Here is a 23533-nt window from a genome sequence, read left to right as displayed (position 1 = left end):
TGGATGCAGAAGCAGTTTTGGAAGTGTCCGAATATGTACAGTCACTGCGGGACCGTGACAGGTATTTTTGTAAATTAAATCTTGCGATTTTAACCAGGTTTTAGATATTTCCTAGACAACATATGAATTACTTTCAGGTGGTTTGGGTAATTTTGTCTAGGCTTATTGTCTTATGTAACCTATCGCTGGGCTAACTATGATTAGCAATGTGGATTATTTTAAGAGACTATTCAAAGGATGGCACACACATCTATCGCTGTATGTTTGTTTAACATTTAAGCTAAACAATAGCGCGGTTGCCGACTTTTCACCTATAAAACAGAAACTTGCTGATTTGTACTAGATAAAACCAACACACCAGTACATATGCATAGATTATTTTACCTGATATGAAATGTGCACTGCAAACACGAGCATTATTTATGATCGTCTCCGTCTAGTCTGTACGCCATATTGCATTCAACCACAATTGTCTTCTTGGTTTCTGTGAAGAAATGTCTGCCGGGATCCGGTAAAACTTTATTTTTGAACCAAAAGTGCTGTTCCTTCTAATCCGGCAGCCAAAAACACAACAAGATGAAATTTTAAAGTCAAAAACTCAAACTTTTAGCGCGCCGGCTATGAGTTCCTACTTATTTTTTGCCTCCAGCTAGAGCGGTGACGTAACAGTGACGTGGGCGATTAAGGGGTCTATACTTATAGAAATAGTTTTTTCAACACAGTGACTCGCCCTCAACCAATATGACTCCTTCACACGACTGACTGTCACTGCCTGCACTTTCAACTATCTGCTGTAACTTTCACTCTCTTAATCTACTCTATAAAACAAAAAGCTCATATTGTCTTTGTGCATATAGACAAATTAGATAAATTAATAGAAACAATACAACTATAAATTCACACTTGAGCTATAGCCTACCGAGGTTGTGGAGGCTCGACGCCAGCGGAGGTTTTAACTGCGGCCAGCACTCCCATGCCTTATCAGTGCATATCTTAATGCGCGCCTACAGCCTATAAAAAAACAAAGATGCTGCAGCCAATGAGCAGCCGGTGAGGGCTGGCTGCAGGATGACTCAAACTCCTCGCGCATGTTTTATCAGACAATAACTACTCAAGATTTTGCATCAGTATAATTTTCAGGGAAATTAGAGCAGGATTCGGGATTAAGATTTTGCTTCAGTATAATTTTCGGGACAATTAGAGCAGAATTCGGGATTCAGGACAGCAGCTTATATTTCGGGACTGTCCCAAATTTTTCAGGACGTCTGGTCACCCTAGCGTCACGACTCACGAGTATCAAATGTTGTGTCAATACACACCCAATTTTTTACATGCAGCATATTTTAATAGAACTGAAGCTGAAAAATATTGTGAAACAATAGAAGAGACAAACCTGAAGGAATAAAATCCTCGTCATCATGATTGTCTTCATCAGTGTTATGTTCCTCATCTGTGGTTTCTCTTCTCATCTCCATCATGACGTTCCTGCAGACAGTCGATGAGTTTGACTGAACACATCTTGAGTTTGGTTTGCAGGATCTGCTGCTGTTCTCCAGCGTTACAGACAGAATCCAGAGACTCTGTGGAGGTTTGATCCTCCTGTAAGCCCTCATTACTGTCACATACTGTAGTGTCCTGAGCATCTGTGTGCTTTGACTCAGTATAACCGAGTAAAGTCAGACTGAGCTCGGAGTCCTGTGTGGAAGATTCACAACAAACCACATCCACATCCTTACAACACAACACAACACAACACAACACAACACACACACACACACACACACACACAGAGAGAGAGTAAGATTATAAATGATTTGATGTTGTCAAACAGGTAAAAGGATGTTTAAGATGTACAAACCTCTCTAATCAGTTCTTCATCTCTTAACCTCAGCTTTGTCTCCAGTAACGTCACCTTTTTCTTCAGCTGAGAGATTTCTGTGATGAAATCATCAATATCCAGCATGGACAGATCAGTTCCTACTGATTTACAGCACATCACATCCATCTCATCTCTCATCATCAACACTAAAATACACAGAGACAAGACTCTCAATAAAACACTCAGAAAGAAAATCAACAAGTGCTTTAAAATAAAAACACAGCCGTTGATGTTTATGTTAATTGTCATTTGTTTTAACTTCATATGCAAGTCATATTACAAATAACATTTAAACCCCGAAATAGACATTAAATGAAAAAATGCCCATGGAAAGGCAAACGTTAATATGAATCGGTATGATAATAATAATAAAATTGATCCTTCTAACACAAAACTAAATATATCAACAGATAAATGCAAGAAAAAAGTGATTATATCTAGCATAACTTACCACATCGAGCTTTACTCACGTCACGTCTGTAAAGCAACCGTTACTCGCTCGCGCGCTCGTCACTTCAGCTCCCTCACGTACAGCAACTGTTCATAAATTTCAGCCATGTAAATAACAATATTGGAAGTTAATATATTTCAATAGATTTTCAGCGCGCAAATGACTAATCTTCTGGTAATTTTACGGTTGAACATCTTAACATTTCCATTCATGATGATATTAACAAGTTAAATAAAAAACGTACCTGTAACTCAAGTGAACACAAACTCCCGCCTTCTCTTATATTATTGGCTGAAATTCTGCTCAGCTCTGTAATGTGATTGGCTGAAAATCGCGTTCGTCTTAAAAAACACCCGACTCCTTTCATTTGGTTGGTTAAAACTCTTGCTCGGTTTTGTAATTCGATAGTCTGGAAGTCGTTCGCGGCTTCTGTGAACAGAAACTCCCGCCTTCTTTAATTTTGATAAGTCAACATTTAAGTCTTGTTCGACTTCATACGGCGCCGCAAGAATCGACAGCCGGATGACGGCAAAGTATCGCGAGAGCGAGACGAAATATTATTTCTGGACTCATTCTCGCGGTACTTTGACGTCTTCCGGCTGTCGGTTCTTGCGGCGCCGCATGAAAGTCGAACAAGCCTTTTGACAATGGTGTGCGCTGTTGATCGCTGGCTGCACTGACAGCAAGCTGCCGATCAAACCTAGTGTTTTGGACAAATGGGGAAGTATCTAGCAAACCATTAGCTTATTTCAAGCAGTAACTTAAATCAAAATATCATCAATTATAATTTAAGTAGGAACGAATATACTACGATATTAAGAATGTGACATGCTAAATTCAACGCATCATGCAGATTATTGATGGAGAGCTTCGACAAACTTTGAACTAGACAGAGAAGCAGATCTTGCTTGTGTTTTATTACTCGACATGTGAGTTGTTTTTATTCGTATTCTTACATAAAACCTATGCCATGCCGATCAACAAGATTAGTCTTTATTTAAATGTACACAAGTGTATATATTTGTTGAACAAGTGGGAACGTTAATCGTTTTACTATCATTTGATCTGACTAAACAGTAATCAGTTAATTTTACAATTTAAACGTCACATTAAATATTTGCTGTATTGTATTGCAATATAACATGACGCAACATTCAATAGTGTCATGTCAAAATTGCCTTGTTACTGTTGCAGCTACAGATTAGCTATCATCATTTTAGTACATATGATATAAAAAATCATTTAAAATTGTACTTGTGTTGTTATACTGTAGCTTTTAGTAAACATCTAATTATATTTCAAATGTCAAAATATTTTTTTTAAGTGTGGACCATCAACATCAACTCCTTGCAAAAGACCTGGAAACCTTATCTAGCACAGCTTCGTCCATTGACTCACTATCAGACAGGTAGGCATTACCAAAATTGATTTATATAAGTAATATAAAGGTTGCATAGAGTAACATTGAATAAATTGCTAAAATATGCTTTACAGAGATCAGTGTTTTCAGGAGCCTGGAATAAACATGTTTCTATGGCAGAAAGTGATGCAGCTCTTACACGACAGGTGAATCTGAGATGTTTTACTATGTAAAGATGTGTTTTGTAATTATTTTATCATAAAAGTGAGCAGATTACAGTGTTGCATAACCAACCACAGCCAGTGTTATGCATCCTGCCATTATAAACCAATGTATTTTTTTCTGTAGAGTGTTGTGTAGTTTTTCCCAAGATGAGCTTCCATGATGAGTCCACCATTACTGTGAATGGAGATGCCAGTGATCTTCAGAACTGTGTAAGTGTTGTATTGCAATCTTACAAAACTCTTTTGTTGCTTGTGTCTGTAAAATTATGTGGTTTTTGGGTGGTGTCATAATGTTTGCATGCTGGCTGTCAGTTGTATGTAGGTGCGGGCATTTCGAGATGTCTCGGGAACTAGGTGCCACCTCTCCGGACACTACGCTTGTGGGTGCTGTCATGAATGTGCGCATGCTGGCTGATAGTTGTTTGTCTGAGAGTTTGCCTGAGCTATGAATGAATAGAAATAATAGAATTCTTGAATTTTGTTTATCCTATCTTACTATTTTAGCGGGTAGACTGGTCACTGTAAATACTGATGCAGGTTGTGCCCTTAGACATGATAGAAGCTTCCTGTTTTTCAAATATTGTTTAAATAAATTAGAAATATTTTAGCCACGTTACTCAGTCTACCAGCTAAAATAATAAGGTAAACAAAATGAGAAGCAAGAATTCTATTTTTTCTATTAATTCATAGTTCAGGCAAACTCATAATTGGCTCTGCCCTTGTAGTGGTGGTGGCATCTCAAGTAACCGTGGCATCTCGAAATGCCGGGACCTACACAAGACTGGCTGCCAGGGCACACAATAATGACAGCACCCACAAGCTACGTGAATTACACAAATGGCCGCGTATGCCTCAAAGTGCCCGGAATGGTGGCATCTTGTTCCTGAGGCATCTCGAAATGCCCGCACCTACACACAACTGACAGCCAGCATGAAAACATTATGACAGCAGCCACAAGCCGCGTAATTTAACAGCAAACTACACAACAAGGGCACAGAACGAGTGCCAATACCTACAAATGATGACACCAAGCGCACACAATCAGTGTCATTATCTACAAATAACTGAGGCTAACCAGAAGTGCCACCCCTAAATGACACAAAAACTGTCAGCTGCCTCAGAAAGTCACTGGCAGCTCAGGCTGTGACCAGAAGTGCCACTACTAGCTGCCACTGCCACGATTTGAGCTTGGCCCTAGTGGAATATTGTGAACCATGAATAACACAAAATGTTACTATTTTTTATTATTGTCAGTAATACTATTATAATTATATATGTATTATTATTATTACATTTGCAGGATTGATTGCAAAGACCCAGATGATTCAACATGAGGAATAGACAGTGATGACAGCACTTCTGACGAGGACTTTGTCCCGTCTATCTGTCTTTGATTTGTCTGCAAGTATCATGTTGTTTTGGCTTGATAAAAGCAGACATATTATGTAAAACCAGAATTATAAACTGATAAACTGTCAGAATAATAAAATGACTGACTATTGTTGTTTTTTACTTCTAGGCCCACTCATTGTCATTACACCTATTTTAGATCAAATTAAAATGATAGTAATAAACAGTACAGTACATGCTAATATTAATTGTCGTAAATGTTTTGTTATAGTTTTATTTAATATATATCCAGAACAGGTGAAGCTGCCGTCTTCCCCTTGTAGACCTTCCCCGTCTACTTGCTGGTCTTCATCTTGCTGCATGTCCCATCCCTTTGGCTCTTCCTGTCCCTTTTTCCTTGTGTCTGCACCTTTAGCTCTTCCCCGTGATGCCAGCTGCTCTGACACCAGATCTCGTCAGCTTTTAACATGGATAAGTCCTGTAAAGAGCTATCAGTGTCTCCCTGCAACATATAGTCAAATGTCATCAAAACAAATACAATTGTTTATATACACAGATATCACCTTATAGCTGACATACATAGGTGTATTTACTTGAAAAACAAAGTGTTTTTAATATTACATAACTATTTAGAGTGCATAATCTTGGATAATAATAAAGTTGCAATTCATGATGCTTTATTGTATATATTAAAAATGTTGTTTTCTTGAAGACAAATGTTTTGTAAGTACACTATTGCATTTGATTTTTATTGCTTTATTTACACTATTTAACTTGTCAGGTGAAGTATGGCGTGTTAATAATTACAGTTAACGTTAGTGTTTACTAGGGCTGGGCATAGATTAATCTAAATTAACCTCATACTAAATAAAAGTATTTTTTTGCATAATATATGGGTTTTTGATGTGTGAAAATATTATGTATATTTAAACACACACACACATACATACATACATATATATATATATATATATATATATATATATATATATATATATATATATATATATATATATATATATATATACATTTAAGAATTTTTTTATTTAAACATCGTTTTTTATTTATATATAATTTAGAATATATAAAAAATTATATACACATGTAACTGTTTTTTAAATACATACATGAATGTGTGTGTGTATTTATATATACATAATTACACACAGCACAAACTCATATGTTTTTTATTGTAGATGATATTAGTAAATTCAAAATAATTTTTACTATAAGATAACAAATAAATTAATCCATAAACGCTTCTCATCTTGTTTTGTCATGTATTGTCTATAAGAATATGGCGTATTAAAAGGTTTTTGATGGATTATATAGATATATAAATATCATAACAGTAGAGGGTAGCTGACGTCATCCGCCTGTGAGTTCTTCGTTTATTACATCATCGTTTATTACATCATTCAATTACCTCGTTGCCATGGTGAATGGAATGTTTGACTTCACAAACAGAACGCATATAAAGCCGCACTCTGACAGATTCTGTTCAGATCATTGATTCTCTGAGCGAAAGCGAACGAAATCATTGGCAGCACTTTACGGACTTTACAGTCAGTATACAATTTGTTCCAAACAATCAACCTAACGTCTTTTTTAAAGCGACCAGTCAATTAACCAGTAAGGGCTGGCGCAAAATGCGGCAGCGGCATCTCGCAACGGCACTTCCGGCGGCATCTCCAGCAGCCAGGGACTTTTTTCCGGCACCAGCCAGTACAGCGTCATCTCGTGTCATCTTGTAGCGGCATCTTGAGCAGCCAGAGGCTTTTTTGTAGCAGCCGTGTCTGTTTGTAGCAACTTTTGCTCGCCAGTTACATAAATCAATGTAATATTTCACTTTAAAACTACATTTAAAAACAAAATAATATTATATACTGCCATTTGTAAGCATTTATTATCATGAAATTGTTAATATATTGTAGGATTTTGTAGCGGCATCTCGGGCATTCAGGGACTTTATCCGGCTGGCTGCTATATAGGGGCATTTCGAGCAGCCAGTGACTTTAACCAGCCGCTTCTCTCGGGCAGTCAATGACTTTAACCGGCCGCTACAGGGGCATCTCGCGCGCCATTTCGAGCAGACAGTGACTTTAACCGGCCGCTTACTCTACAGGGGCATCTCGGGCAGTCAGTGACTTTAAGCAGCCGCTTACTCTACAGGGGCATCTCAGAGCGGCATCACGGGCAGTCAGTGACTTTAACCGGCCGCTTACTCTACAAGCGCAAAATGCGGCAGCGGCATCTCGTAGCGGCACTTCCTGCGTCAACTCCAGCAGCCAGTGACGTTCTCCGGCATTTCGTAGCGGCATCTCGCGCAGCCAGAGAATTTCTTTCGCAGTGTGGCTGTTGGTAGCAACTTCCGCGGGCCAATTACATAATTTCACTTTAAAACTACATTTGAACATTCATTTTATCATGAAATTTGTTAATATAGTAGTATTAATCTCCAGCAGCCATGGACTTTTATCCGGCAGTCCGTGACTTTTTCCAGCAGATGTCGCTCTCTCTGTCTGTGTGTGGATATATATATATATATATATATATATATATATATATATATATATATATATATATATATATATATGGATATATGGATATATGGATATGCAACATAATGAAACGTTTTTATAGTAAAAATTAAAGGATTGCAGTAACGAAGACACCCTTCAGCTCTTGCTGTTGTTCACTGTTTATTAAATAAGGTTTAATTTGTAGCCTAATTGTGTACAAAATATAAAGCATGTATAAAGCATGAATCGCTGCTCATCAATTCTGGCAAAAATCTGTAGTTCCTTTAATCTACAAGTTCACAGCATAACTTTTCAAAGCCCTTTCATTTTCTTAAAGACAAACGCAAAAAGTTTGGCTGGAGAACTTCCACTCATCCCCCCAGCCGAGCAGCCCGGGCGATCGAAAGGATGTCCGCCAGCCAGGGATCGGGCAGAAAAGAACATCGGTGGGTAGGGGAGATGATGAGAGGAGCATTGGCCAAATAGGGAGACAGTTGATAGACACTTATAAAAGGAAATGTTTTAATGCGAAAGGCAAATGAACCTGACATTCTAATTTAATGTAAATGCAATGTTGCACTGTTTGATTATAAGTAGTAGAATATAACAAATAAATACAACCAAATGTGTTTCACCAAAAATGTCTCCATTTCACTCTGCGGTTGTAGCCTACTGGGCCTGGCCCATTTTAACTTAAAAACAATGTTTAAAAAAATGGGTCAGCTGGACTTTCAAAGCCTGTAGGCCGAACAATTGTATTTTGTTGCATCAGATCAACATATAATTATTAAAAATATAAGAAAACAGTTGAATGCGTACATTGTTTTGTGTCCCAGGCGAGTGACCGGGAAGTGGGCCAATTTGTGCCGGGTTGCATGGTTTGTGTGTGTTGTGTGTGGTCGCATTTGCTCCTGGAGTCGAATTGGCGCGAGCTCAAAATATATTTGGAAGCCTACAGGGGCATCTCGTGCGGCTTCTCGAGTAGCCAGTGACTTTAGCAACCGGCCGCTTGACTCTATAGGGGCATCTCGGAGCGGCATCTCGGGCAGTCAGTGACTTTAACTAGCCGCTTACTCTAGGGCATCTCAGAGCGGCATCTCGGGCAGTCAGTGACTTTAACCGGCCGCTTACTCTATAGGGGCATGTCGGGCAGTCAATGACTTTAACCGGCCGCTACAGCGGCATCTTAAGCAGCCAGGGACTTTAACCGGCCGCTTTAACTCTACAGGGGCATCTCGCAGCGGCATCTCGAGCAGCCAGGGATATCAGCCGTTACTGTTAGCAATATACAATATTATATATTGTCATTTGTAAGCATTCATTATGAAATTTGTAAGTGAGTTTCTGTTGCCTGTACATCAGAGAAAGTTAGCGCTGCAGGTGTATGCGCTACGCGCGTGTGTGCTGAATTACTACACTTTCTGATTCAATCAATCACAGTTAGTTGCAGACTAAATCAAACTTATAAATCACATGCTTTAATAAATGCTATAACATATGAATATAAGCTGTTATTCGGTTAATATGAGTAGGCCTAAGTTAATATGAATCCGAGCTGTATATCCAGCAGCCAGATAACTTCGCAGCCGTGGCTGTTTAGCAACTGTCGCCGCTCGCCGGCCTAAAACATTCTGTTGCTGCACTACATCAGAGAAAGTTATTCTGTTTTGTGTATTGATATACAGGCTGCTGCACTATCATGCCTCGAGATTTACTGTTTAGTATATTGGTGCTGCTCCCAAATGTAAATGTTAGGAGCATCAGCAAAATTTTGGATCATCCATTGAAAATTATAAGAGCACGCTAACTTCATCATCCTGAAGATTAAAAGCTTGAACATTCAAATTTGATCTTAAATTATTTTTATGTACTTAAAATGTGTAGATTCATGGGGCCCTAAAAATTTTTTAACTTTTATTTTAAATGATGATTTAAATCATTGTTTTAAATTCAGTTTTTATTTTCACAAATTCCATTTTTCTGTTTTAGTTTGTTTTTTTAATTTCTAGATTCAGAATTTTAACTTTTAATTTTACTTATTGGTTAATTACATTTCACGTCTCAAACGGCATGTTTAATAAACTGAATTCATAATAATATTTTTTAAAATAATCAAATAAAAAATATATTATACAAAAACATTATTTTTTAAGTGTTGCATAACAAAACTAAATTAAAAATGAAAGTACAAATCTTTTGAGGGTTATGAAATAAATGAATATAATTTAATATCACTATTTTTAATATTTTAAAAGTAAGGGTTTGTCAGTGTGTTTTTGACGATCGCATTTCTTAATGAAACAGCACGAAACTGAGTCATCCGTGTAAAGTATTATTGGTCTCTGTCATTGTTCCACAGTAGGCTTATATGTGATTGTTTCGTAAAGAAATTAAAACAGGTGGCACCACAAAAAATATTTGCATTAGCACAAAGGCTTCCAAAATTTGAGCTCGCGCCAATTCGATTTTAGGAGCAAATGCGACCACACATAACACACATAAATTATGCAATTTGGCATAAATTGGCCCACTTTTTGGTTATTCGCTTGGGACACAAAATAACCCATGTACGCATTTAACTGTTTTCTTATATTTTTAATATTTATATGTTGATTTGATGTAATAAAATATAATTGTTCGGCCTACAGGTTTTGAAAGTTTAGCTGACCCATTTTTCAGGCTACAACCGCAAAGTGAAATAGAGACATTTTTAATAAAACACATTTGGTTGTGTTTGTTTGTTATATTTTATTATTTATAATTAAACAGTGTAACATTGCATTAACATTACATTAGAATGTCAGGTTCATTTGCATTTCGCATTAAAACATTTTTGCATCATCTCCCCTAACCACCGATATTCTTTTCTGCCCGATCCCTGGCTGGCGGACATCCTTTCGATCACCCAAGCTGCTCAGCTGGAAGGATGAATAAAAGTTCTCCAGCCAAACTTTTTACGTTTGTCTTTAAGAAAATGAAAGGACTTTGAAAAGTTATGCTGTGAACTTGTAGATTAAAGGAACTACATATTTTTGCCAGAATTGATGAGCAGCGATTCATGCTTTATACATGCTTTATATTTTGTACACAATTAGGCTACAAATTAAACCTTATTTAATAAACAGTGAACAACAGCAAGAGCTGAAGGGTGTCTTCATTACTGCAATCCTTTAATTTTTACTATAAAAACGTTTCATTATGTTGCATATCCATATTTATATATATATATATATATATATATCCACACACAGACAGAGAGAGCGACATCTGCTGGAGAAAGTCACGGACTGCCGGATAAAAGTCCATGGCTGCTGGAGATTAATACTACTACTATATTAACAAATTTCATGATAAAATGAAAGTTCAAATGTAGTTTTAAAGTGAAATTATGTAATTGGCCCGCGGAAGTTGCTACCAACAGCCACACTGCGAAAGAAATTCTCTGGCTGCGCGAGATGCCGCTTCGAAATGCCGGAGAACGTCACTGGCTGCTGGAGTTGACGCCGGAAGTGCCGCTACGAGGTGCCGCTGCCGCATTTTGCGCTTGCTGTCTCTCCAATTAACACCTGACAGTCCTTAAAATTGACGGAGGTAGATATGTCTACTTCAAGAGATGAGCTAGTGAAGGTCACCGGTGCACGCAGGTTGAACACCAATGCAAGTGCAGCTGGCCGAATGAGCTTTTCTCTACCCGGTGCGATTCCGGAAGATGAATGTAGCCCACCAACAGGTTAGTAAATACTGAACTCGTTAACTTTTTGAGCCTTACGGGCCTTTTTTCAATCTGAAGGCTGCAGCCTCCGGAGGCCGCATATGCAGGCCGCATACGTCATCAAGCCGGTTTATTCAAGTTAACTGAGTATTATTGCATTCGCAAGTCATAACCATTTTACGATTAAATAAGAGTAATAGTCAACTTTATAATTGTTAATATTCTGAATTAAGACCCAGCCTACACATGGGACCTCCGGAGGCTGCAGCCTTCGCATTTAAAAACGGCCACTGTCACATAACTGTGACTGGAAAAGCTGCCAGACAGCGTCGGAAAACAAACGTTACAACACCTGGGGCCTATACCATGAAGCTGGTTTTGTTGGTTAGCCAGCTTTGTTTAGGATTAGTTTGTGCAAATCCTGGGTTTTGGGTACCATGAAAATAGCTTGTACCAACAAGGCCTGAACATTGGCTTGGTTTTGTCAACCTGAAACTAATCCTGTAAACCTGAGTTTGTTTAACCATTTTCATGGTACGGGCCCCAGCTTTCCTTTGCTCCGTTAAATGATTATTAGCACAGATAATGAATGCTATAGCCTACCAGCTTGATTTAAACACGCGCTGTATTGGATATGTAGTGTTATATTAAGTATAGTGTTATTTTGGGTTTTTGAAATTGATTGGTAGCGCTGTGTGATATTATAGCCCTTTAGAAAGTTCGAGGCAAAGAGTGGTAATTTTCTTAATAGTCAAGAAATGCATTGATTTACAATATTTGTATTTATATTTTAAGATATTGAAGAAAGAGTGTGCATGGAAGTACATTTCTTATGTTTGTTTGTGGTTTTTTTTTTCGATTTGTGGGTTGGGTGTGTACATCAACAAATGCAACCATATATTATTTTAATCACCTTCTTGTTCCCTTAATCATAACACCATTTTGAAACACGTTTAAAAAAACACCATGTTTGTTCAAATGAACCCCACCAGTAAGAGCTATTTTTTTCTTTGTAAAGGTGTCCACTAGGGGTCACTCTTTTATAATGAGTGAATATAGGTAGGAACCTTCCTTCAAGTGACCGGTGTTGCTGGAGGAAGGTGCACACGGTTTTTGTCCGTTGCACGAGGCTATGCGGTTACCAATGGTTACCAACGTGGTAAATTAAATTAAACAGGGCTCTCAAGTCTCACGCATTCACCGTGAGAAACGCGCATTTCAGTCAGTGAGTTCACACGCTCACACTCCACACCTTGTATTTCTCACGCTGAGAAAAGAAGAGACGCAGGCATACGCTGGCAGTTCTAGCGAGTTCGGCTGCTTATGTGCTCAACTTTACGCAGCGCTGCAAGAACTGACAAGCAGATGACATCAGAGTACCGCGAGAATTCTCGGAGGTGGCTGATTTCAAATCACTCTCGCGTTACTCTGATGTCATCCACTTGTCGTTTCTTGCAGCGCCTTATTGATGCATATTACCAGGCAATCAGAAAAAAATTAGAAGTTGTTTCTGGTTAAATTATATTATCCCGCTGCAAGCACGTTCGTTACTAACATGGATTTAAAGGAGTGGAAGTTGGATGAGCAAGATTTGATGAATGCGGTAAATATAATCCATTTTTAAAGCATTTTGATTTTACGATTCCTGGACGAAATCTTTTCCTTTGATCAAGACACTGAGAGCTAATATTGGGGAATAAAACCAAATCCGTGCTAAATAATTATTGATTCAGTCAAAAACTCCAACAGCTTTGCAACCAGAAGCTTTAGTTGCCTGAAACTAATAAAAGTGCTAACTTAGAGGCTTAATTAATGTAAGATGCATTTCATTATTATTGCCCTTTCATCATTAAATGTTCTGAAATACTGTAAGTGTACAATAAGCTCAAGTTAAAAGAGTACAATTCCATAATCTACTTAAAGTGCTCTATTTTCATGTACTAATTTTGTACTTAATATAGCCTAAATTGTTTTGTTCTTTAGTACATTCATATGAAATATGCTAAAATGTAATTTAAAATGTATTTAGGTACCACTTGTAATACATTTGAACCCATCTTTGTATGAAGGATGAGTACAGGTTTACTTAAATACATTTTTGTAATACAAGATAGTATGTTAAATGCATTTCAGTTCATATTCATGACCTCTCAAAATTACACCGATAAGGACATCTATGTTTTTAAGATTATCTTAAGTACTAAATAATAAATTTTGATGTAGTGTGTGAAAATAGAGCACTTTAAAGGGAAAGTTCACCCAAAAATAAAAATTCTGTCATAATTTTCTCTCAGTCATGTGGTTACAAACCTGTATAAATATCTTTGTTCTGAAGAACATGAAGGAAGATATTTTGAGGAATGTTTGTTACCAAACCTTTTATGAGGCCCATTAACTTCCACAGTTGGTAATTTTATTCTATGTAAGTCTATGGGGCTGATCTACAATTTGTTTACAAAACATTATGTTAAATTAAACTGTTAGCAAAAACTTGAGTATTGGGTGGGGCCGAGGGGTCGCTGTCACAAATACCCCCTCCCCTAACCAAACTTTTGGTAAAACTTGAGAGCCCTGAATTAAATGAATACTCTGAGCATTCAAATGGTGAGAGGACATTGAGTAAATGAAAGCCAAGTGTGCCGTGAATAACATAACCTACACCATCCAGCAACCCTCAGCCTGCTTCAGTGCCATAACTGTAGGTCCCACATTAGAGGTCTACACGGGTCCAAAAATTCCTACCCGAACCCGATCAGACCCGTAAATGTGCTACACTGAACCGACCCGGACCGTCTGTTGTTTTGAAAGCTGGACCCGGAACCGACCCGGACCCGTATCTTATTTAAAAGCTGGACCCAGATCCGACGCGGACCCGTCTATTATTTAAAATCTGGACCCGAACCCGTCCGGGAAGACACAGACCCGACCGGCAAATATTCTTTAGCTAAATGTTATTAATAAGTCAATAAACAAGTAGCGAAAATTAAACTTTTTGTCTTACCCATAGAAGTTAGTCTTCTCCCTCCTTGTACCTGACTGTGTGTGATGCACAATCCTTATTTCCAAGAAAGTTCCATCCATGTTATTCCTCTCTTGACGATTGAAATGTTTAATGCTTATTCCAGCTTTAAAAGTCCACTTTGTTGTGTATCGGGTCAACTTGCTTAATAATGTTTGCCCATTTGAATTATAATAACGATTGCTCGTTCAGTACCATTGCTGCTTTCGTTAGCTTTACTTTGCTATCATCTCTGTGCTCTTTGAGCAAAGTCGCGAAAACTTTAGATATAACAGCAAGACGGTCAATTTATAATATTATTATAAAAATTATAGAAGTCACGTCAGTGCAAAATGCGCGGTATGGCGGAATAGGTCCCGCCTTCTAAATAAAATAGCCAATTGTCAAAGGTAAAGTCATTGCGTCTCACTGCAGAAGCTCCTGACTGGTAGCCAGCGAAACATTACAAGAGCGCATGCGCGTTAGCTGCCTGGTTGGAGCAACCAAATATAAACTTTTTAACGCAACTTTAGCGTCATAGAAAAAATTTATGCGACAGTTCATCTAAGTTTTTGTTGCTGGAGAAATATTTTATTTAAATGTGAGTGTGTGTTCCCCGAGTCCGATCGACCTCGGGTATTACCCACAATGTTAAACAGACCCGGACCCGAAGTAATACATTGAGACCCGACCCGGACCCGGCTGATCATTTAAAATATAGACCCGAACCCGTACGGGTCCCGGGTCGGGTCCCGGGTCTTCGGGTCTCGGGTCTTCCGTGTAGACCTCTATCCCACATACAAATTTAAGTGTTTATTTCTAGCTAATATGTATGTGTTGATTGTGTAAAAAACGATTAATCTAACTTCAATATTTTTTTGCCCCGGTTTCCCCGCTTACGCCTTTAATAGACTGTATCTCTAATTACACAATAATAGATGAATCTGAACTAAGAAAACAAAATTACTTTTAAAAGGCTGTTCATGGTTTGTTATGTGTTGCTAACGTTATCATTAGCCTGCACTGCTATCACTCTCTTGCCTAGTATTTTTGTCTTGTTTTCAGTACAAATGTCAAGATTCATTTTCTTGTAGGGCAAAATTACAAATATACGTTTTTAGACAAAAAAAATGTAAGTGAATTTGTACATAAAACAAGCAAGAAAAAATCTGTTTTGAGAATTGTCATTATTTTTTATTAAGTGTTTAAGTAAAAATGTAATTTATTTCAAAAATATGTCTTTCCCCATTGGTAGATTGTTTTGCTTGTTTTAGGCACGAATTCACTTAAATATAAAATGTTTATTATTTTGTCTAAAAACTAGGGATGCACCGAATCCAGATTTTTTGGGTTCGGCCGAATACTGAATCCACTGTTTAAGATTCGTCCGAAACCGAATAACGAATCCTACTCGCATCCTTATTCCATTAACACAGTAAAACACATTAATGAAGTAAACAACGTCCACAGCTGTGTTTTTCATTTTATTTAATTTTAACTGTACATTATGCCAGGATGACAAGTTGGAAAAACTATTTTGACAATTACCATAAGCCTATGCATAATGAAAGCGATGCGTTGCGACACGCTCGTTTTTCCAATAAGCAAGCAGCTCCGCGCTGAAAACCATATTCAACTTTGAGTGAGAAGCTCCGCTCGTCAATGTCAGTTTTCACACGGCCATCCAATTACAGTGGAGGAGGGGCGGGACATTACCACAGCAACCAACCGGCCCACAGCTGAAGCATCACAGCTACCAAGCGCTCGGCTGAAAAACAGCTGGCATTTGGCATCCTCAAGGCTTTTTCAGCCGTGTTTAAAAGTTTTGGTGTGTCCAGCCCCTTAGGCTCACCGAAAGAAAAAGCTCATCTCCACGTCAGCACCTGATGTGTGTAATCAACGGCCACGTGACGAAGACCAGCATAGCGCAAACCTAGGGTTCGGTTCGGTGGAAAAAAAATCGAGGATTCGGCCGAACCCCGTCGAAAAGCCCAGTATTCGGCCGAATCCGGATCCTGGATTCGGTGCATCCCTACTAAAAACTAGATTTGTTTTTCTAATTAAGAAAATGCTTCTTAATTTATAAAGTTTTAAACATTTGTACTGAAAACGAGACACAAATAGTAAGTAAGCAAGTCATTTTTTGCCTTGCCATGATACGCATCACGCTACAAGAGAAAGCTCAAGGCTCAAAGGGTTCAAATAGATCATAATGTCAAAATACCTCACTAACTGTTTATAATGTGTTGTTTATGTCTTATCTTTCCAGTTGTAAGACAGAGTACCATCTTGTCTGATTCAGCTGGTGGGCACGTGACTGGCAGCAGTGCAAGTGGTGTTCAACGGAGGTTGAACATCGCTGCACCTGCAGCCAGTTACACACGATTTACTCTTCCTGGGGCGATAGAGGAGGAAGAGGAGGAGGAGGATGAGTGCAGCCCAGAAGGTCAGTCACACCATTATTGACACCTCAAATATAATTAATATCAGGGGGAGTAAATTATGAGATTTTTGTGTACACACAGTATAACATTCACATTTCTACAGCCTGTATTGGGTGATTTAGTTGATGATGATTTAAAAGAATAACGTTTAAATTAACTATATGGACTTACACATGACTTTGTTTGAATGTTTATTTAAATTTTTTTATCCTCTCGGATGGTAAAATGGATAAAAACGTCATAGGCCAATCGGTCATCTGACGGCATGCAAAATAATATAAAAATATATAAATTTTTAATGATAAAAATAATATTTATTTTTTGTCTATTTCCCATCTATACATTAATGCTGTGTTTTGGGCGATATGAAGTACTTTTGTACCCATTTAGCACTAAATTCCTCAACTACACCATTAGCTTGCCTGTAAAATATGAATTTTTAATGAAAAATCCACATAAATTATTATCTAAATTTGATTTAAATTATTTCTAGATATTGATCTAGATGTTATGTGCTGAATTTGGCCATCTGCTGTTTAGAAAAAACATACAAGATTTACAGATTAGGAAATAAATCATTTTGACAGCAGATGCCCGTAGAGACCCATTCATTTCACTGGATGAGGACAATTTTTGACAGATTTTTTGCTTTAAAGTGGTTGTGGAAATTTAATTTTACCAACTTATTTATATCAGCTCAAGTACATTTCAAAACATATTTTTTCAAAATACCACATAAACTGTTTCTATAGAGTAAACTGTGTTAGAGAAGTTTATCATGTGTATGTCTTTATGTCCACACAGCTCATAGATTCATGGCCGGCAGCGGAGAACGAGACGCTCAACGGAGGTTGTCTGTCTCCTCATCTGCAGCTGATCAAGAGTCTATTGTGTCTTCTGAGGATTCACAACACAACACAACACTCAAAATGGGTATGAGCTTCAAATATAATGCAACGGAAATAAATATATTAACTTAGCTCTGCGAAATTTAAAAGACCACTACAATTTGCTTTTATTTTGCCTTTATCATTTGAAGAGTTTCGTTGCAAAACGAGATAACTCAGTTTTTTAAGAAAGTTTTTCTTAGTTTTTCAGAAATCTCGTTTTTTGGTTGTGCATTTCAATTAATTTCAATTCAACTGCAGTTGGTTTGTTTTGATTTAAACTTTCATAACTTAAAAAATACAGCTAAGTAGCACCATAAAACAAAATAATAGCATGATAACATAATAATAAACATGTTTTGACAAAAATGTTAAAGCCGGAGTAATCTCGTTTTGCAAAGAAACTCTTCATTTCTTGTATGGTCATTCCAGTGTTTGTTGAAAAAAGCAAACCAACAGTAATAAAATATGTAAAAATATATGCAAGTTAAAAAGTACAGAATGAAAACGTTTTGCTCATGCGGAGCTAGAAAAAGCTGTTAATAAAACGGACTTTCTGTAGTAACGTAGAGGACGTGCTGAAATAGTCGATTTGGCAGATGATCATCATGTTTATAATGTTTGACGCAGATGTTGTTGATCTAAATGCCCTAATATTACTAACATTTGTGCTTGTCAATTTACTGATATTTGCGACATTTAATGCCTAAAATAATGTCTTTAAATTGTGTTGTTTGTTATGGAAAGGAGATGTTGTTCCTGTGTTTTTTTAACGTCTGCGTTGTTACCGAATCACCTTTAGAAGTGTCCATTCCCATCTGTGCAGTTCTGAATTCGCACTCATGCTAATTAGTCCTTTTTAGTAAATCTGGTCCTATGTTTTGAATTTTTGTGTTTATGGATTTTGCCAATAACTAAGGTGGGCAGTAACTGCCGATAACTGATAAAAAAAAATGTTAAGTGAATTCAAACACAACACAAAGTTTTGTTAAACTTTATTGCAAAATTAGATTACAGAATTGTCAAAATAATTTGTACTTTAAAGTAAAAAAAATACAAAATTCATAGATATCATTATCTGTATAACACAGTTATAATTTGCCTGTATACATCTGTTCCAAAATGTGTTGTAAAAATGTTACATGGTTTAATGAAAAATCAATAAAAATTGTTAAACAAAAAAAATAAAAAAATATCTATATTTATTTATTTATTAACTATCAACAAATCTTAAAGCCAATTAAAATAACTTTATAAATGACTTTATAAATGCATAAAGAAACTGCGCATCTGTGCAGCTCGCATTGTATAAAAAAGACCCTGCCTAACCCTTTCACCAAAAATCGATTTCACTGTCGAGTCCTGTGAGCACATTTATCTTATAAAATCAATTATGATAAAATTGAGCTGAAATCAGACCTTAACTGTTTGTACTTTTCTCTTGGCTGCATGAAGGCTAAATGTCATTATCTAATCGGACGATTTAAAAACGCAGCAACAATCAAGACATGTACACATTGTTTCATAATTGTGTGTTGTTGTTTTTTTACATTTTTGCAGATGAACGATAGTTATTGTTATCGGTTATTGTTATGTTTTGTTTAAATATGTATTAAAATACGGTGGTGTGAGCGGCTGGGATTTTTTCGTATAAATACAGATTTCTGTATTTTATGACCTTGTTGGGATGACTTGTCTAAATCAAGTAAAGCCAATGGGTTTTATTTTTGTGAAGGGGGTATGCGTGATGTGTTCTTTGTAGAGGTATGTGCTGTTTGTAGATGCGAGTCTCACCGTCATCAACATGTATCCGACCGGCAGGTGACAGTACCACGAGAGTGATTTGAGAAATTATAAGGAATCTGCTTTCGAATCGCTCATCAGTCGAGTCATCGTTCTAGTATACGACACAAAACGCTGTAAAACCTTATTACTGACGCATCAGAATTCTACATTGATATCAATAAAACATATACACTGCAAAAAATGACTTTCTTACTTAGTATTTTTGTCTTGTTTTCAGTAGAAATATAACTCAAGATGTATTTCCTTGATGAGCAAAATGACCCAAGAAAATAAGTCTAGTTTTTAGACCAAAAATATCAAATTTAAGTGATTTTGTGCATAAAACAAGGGAAAAAAAATCTGCCAATGGGGTAAGCAATTTTTTCTTTAAATTTTCTTGAATTTAGTGTTTAAAAAAATGTTCAAGATTTTTTTGCTTACCCACATTGCCAGATTTTTTTGCTTGATTTATGCACAAAATCACTTAAATTTGATATTTTTGGTCTAAAAACTAGACTTATTTTCTTGGGTCGTTTTGGTCATCAAGAAAAAGCATCTTAATTTAAGAATTTTTTGATATTTCTACTGAATACAAGACAAAAATACTAAGAATTTTTTTTCTTGAAAATAATTTTTTTGCAGTGTTTTTTCTGATTTAGAATTTGCATGAGTTTTATAAGCCCTGCAAATGTTAACAGTTAAGCGATTTAAGACTATTTGAGTGCCAAAAATGCTAAAGTGAGCTGTTTTCTAAGTTTGTAGACTAGTCCGCGTGCGAGAAGGAATCCAAGCGTGTTAAAGTTCTCTCACGCCAAGTGAAACCCACAAACTCTCATGCGAGGAAAAGCATGCAATGTCCATGTTAATGTGAAATGATGATGATGATGATGATGATAACTATCGCCAACTACCATCATGAAAGCCTGCTATTAGCGATATGTCTGACGACACGATACTATCGGCACAACCCTGGTGTAGACGGGCGCACACAGTCAAAGGGACAGAAACTCTAAAGCCACTTAATGATCATGAAAATCAAATGAGTTTTAGTGGCTTGAAATGCAGGAAAAATATATTTGTGTTAACTCTTTCCCTGCTATTGACAAGTTATCTCGTCAATTAAGAGAAAACACTTCCCTGCCAATGACGAGTTTTTCTGGCAAACTCATGTTTCTGCTATTATCCACTGGGTGGCGCTCTTACACATCTTATAAAACACTAAAGCATTCACTCAGTTCAGAAGTCCTTTACAAAATCACAATTAAAACAAAAAAAATCAAAATTTGGTATTTTTGACGAAACCTACCCATATTTGAGAGGTGATAAAAAAGAACAAATGAAGATAGGATGAATTTTTTTTTGGAAGCATAGGGTCTGTTCCTTCCTTTGATATATTGTATGTTTATATATTTAAAGAAGAATATTTTCTGGAAGGAACTTTACACTGGCAGGTATCTGATAAGTGTTATATGATGATCTGTTTTTTCTCTTTTCTATCGTTTAGAACAAAAAACAAAATCACAAAAAAAGAAGGAGAAGAAGAGAAAGAGAAAGAGAAAGGGGAAGAAAGCGGCTATCCGTTCTTTTCTCCAAAATACATGGCGAACTATAAAGCAAGCCTTCTGTGTTTGCCAAAATGAGGACGACTTGGATCCATCTGATCCAACTGATCCTCGGCCAGGCCCATCTGGCCTGAAGCCAAAGGCCCGGAGTGATCATGCCGATCTACTCAAGCCAACGGGCTGCCATAAACCAGGCTGTTGCCACCCTGGTTTATTAAATACCTTGGAGGAAACCAACCTCCAGGAAGCGGCTGATCCCAACAATGGTCCATTCGACCGGGAACGAGATGCCCAACCGGATCAGTTTGATAGTCAGTCATGCCTTTCTGGCCTGCAGAGGGCCCGTTACAATAATCGGCAGGATAGTCCCTTCGGACTCGAGCCGGCGGGCTATGAAGGGCCAGACTATTGCCAGTCTGGTCCAAGTACCTTGGAAACAACCGAGTTCCAAGAAGCGGCTGATCCCAAAAATGGTCCATTCGACCGGGAACGAGATGCCCATCGGGATCAGTTTGATAGTCAGTCATGCCTTTCTGGCCTGCAGAGGGCCCGTTACGATAATCGGCAGGATAGTCCCTTCGGACTCGAGCCGGCGGGCTATGAAGGGCCAGACTATTGCCAGTCTGGTCCAAGTACCTTGGAGACACCCGAGTCCCAAGAAGCAGCTGATCTTGAACATGGTCCGTTCGACCAGGAGCCAGGTGCTCAGAATGATCGTGCTGATCCTCAGCCAGGTCCATCTGGCCTGGACTTGAGTGAAGAGGAAGATTTTCTGTTTGCTGGTGAGTATACTGTTATTATGTCCTGGATTTGAAAAGTATCAGTATCATTATGAAAGTATCAGCATAGGATGTAGTTTTTATAAAGGATATTTTATATACAGTAGTTCTCAACAAGGGTTAAAAAGTTTTATGATGAATTTATTCATTACATATTATACAGTTTTTTTGACACAGTAAAACTATAACATCATAGTCCTGTTAAGAGAATGAATTATACATGAAAATCTTCTGACGTAAACAAATTTCATCATTGTTCATTATAGCTTTTTCTGTAAGGAGTGATTGACGACGGGCCATTGAATTATTTGACAATAATGCACACCCAAGGTGCAATGTGGCACGACGCGAAGTGGAGTCTGCATTATTTTCAAATAATTCAGGGGACCGGAGTCAATTATTCCTCTTATACCACGATTACCATAAGCATTGCTCTGGTGCTTATTTTAAGACATTTGACAAGTTATGTGTGCGGTTATCAGAAATTAATGCATACCCATGGAACATTTCTCAGCCAATCAGAATACAGCATTCAACAGACCCGACGTATAATAAATTATAATTACCCGGGTAATATTTGAGGAGCTAAGATGCAAAAGCACCTAAACACCACCTCCATCAATGATATTAGTCAAATGATCTTGCCTCATATTATATGTACTGCAAAAATGATTTTCAAGAAAAAAAATCTTAGTATTATTGTCTTGTTTTCAGTAAAGATATCTAAAAATTCTTGCATTAAGATGCTTTTTCTTGATGAGCAAAACGACCCAAGAAAATAAGTCTAGTTTTTACACCAAAAATATCAAATTTAAGTTATTTTGTGCATAAAACAAGCAAAAAATCTGCCAATGGGGTAAGCAAAAAATCTTGAACATTTTTCTTAAACACTAAATTCAAGAAAAAATTGCTTGCCCCATTGCCAGATTTTTTTTCCTTGTTTTTTGCACGAAATCACTTAAATTTGATGTTGTTGGTCTAGAAACTAGACTTATTTTCTTGGGTCGTTTTGCTCATCAAGAAAAAGCATCTTAATTTAAGAACTTTTAGATATTTTTACTGAAAACAAGACAAAAATACTAACAATTTTTTTCTTGGAATTCCTTTTTTGCAGTGTGATCATCCAATACTTTCACATCAAATTCACTTAATTTCAACCCGTTCAGAGTACAGTTTTTTTATCAGAATTCATTACCAAGAAAACATATCAGACACATTTTTTTTTATTATTTAACCTTTATTTTACCAGGTAGGCACGTTGAGAACAATTTCTCATTTAAAACGGCGACCTGGCCAAGATAAAGTGCCGAGTGCAAACAACAAATAGTTACACATAAATAACAATACAAATTTACAAAAAGACAATACAATGTACAAACTTTCGTAAAAACTACACATCATTGCATAAGCCCCAGATAATAAGTAAATGGCTACCACAAATAAGTAATCAGAGTTAAAATGACAAGCAGTAACATACAAACAACATGATAAAAGCCAATACTGAGGTAGTGTAGTACAATAAAATATAAAGTGACAGTACAAAATTAACACAAACAGCTATGAGTCAGTAGGTTAGATAT

General features: G+C 37.1%; 3 protein-coding genes and 1 long non-coding RNA gene across 10 annotated transcripts in view; 2 read left to right on the top strand and 2 right to left on the bottom strand.

Moving 5' to 3' along the window:
• LOC129445328 (uncharacterized) overlaps positions 1–23533 on the bottom strand; it is a 52182-nt gene that overhangs the window by 13670 nt on the left and 14979 nt on the right. For 2 of the 5 annotated variants that reach the window (XM_073869879.1, XM_073869878.1), the window contains exon 2: positions 1394–1731. In XM_073869879.1, the coding sequence (XP_073725980.1) occupies positions 1447–1731 (285 nt within the window). In that variant the 3' untranslated portion in view covers positions 1394–1446. Of the gene's footprint in view, positions 1–1393; positions 1732–1858; positions 2026–2330; positions 2806–23533 lie in introns of those variants that run through there. The other 3 variants (XM_073869881.1, XM_073869880.1, XM_073869882.1) reach the window with 3 other exon arrangements.
• On the top strand, positions 2962–5375 carry LOC141365397 (uncharacterized). Of its 2 annotated transcripts, none has more exons than XR_012370633.1 (5): positions 2962–3259; positions 3655–3738; positions 3825–3896; positions 4051–4124; positions 5215–5375. It is a non-coding gene; the product is annotated as an uncharacterized lncRNA (long non-coding RNA). The 2 variants fall into 2 exon arrangements; XR_012370632.1 differs by having other exon boundaries at positions 2964–3259; positions 4041–4124.
• LOC129417049 (uncharacterized) overlaps positions 5521–23533 on the bottom strand; it is a 74270-nt gene continuing 56257 nt past the window's right edge. For both annotated transcript variants that reach the window (XM_073869883.1, XM_073869885.1), the window contains exon 5: positions 5521–5673. The gene's annotated coding sequence lies outside the window, so the exon portion shown is untranslated. The remainder of the gene's footprint in view (positions 5674–23533) is intronic.
• On the top strand, positions 11359–22577 carry LOC141365394 (uncharacterized). The gene is made up of 4 exons (XM_073869875.1): positions 11359–11516; positions 16766–16942; positions 17745–17873; positions 21117–22577. Exons 1-4 carry the CDS (start codon positions 11384–11386, stop codon positions 21986–21988), a joined length of 1311 nt encoding a protein of 436 aa, XP_073725976.1. The 5' UTR covers positions 11359–11383; the 3' UTR covers positions 21989–22577.

The sequence above is a fragment of the Misgurnus anguillicaudatus genome, chromosome 7, assembly GCF_027580225.2.
Source record: "Misgurnus anguillicaudatus chromosome 7, ASM2758022v2, whole genome shotgun sequence".
Classification (NCBI taxonomy): Eukaryota; Metazoa; Chordata; class Actinopteri; order Cypriniformes; family Cobitidae; genus Misgurnus; species Misgurnus anguillicaudatus.
Note: the sequence above shows the minus strand (reverse complement) of the source record. Positions and strands in the feature narration are given on the sequence as shown.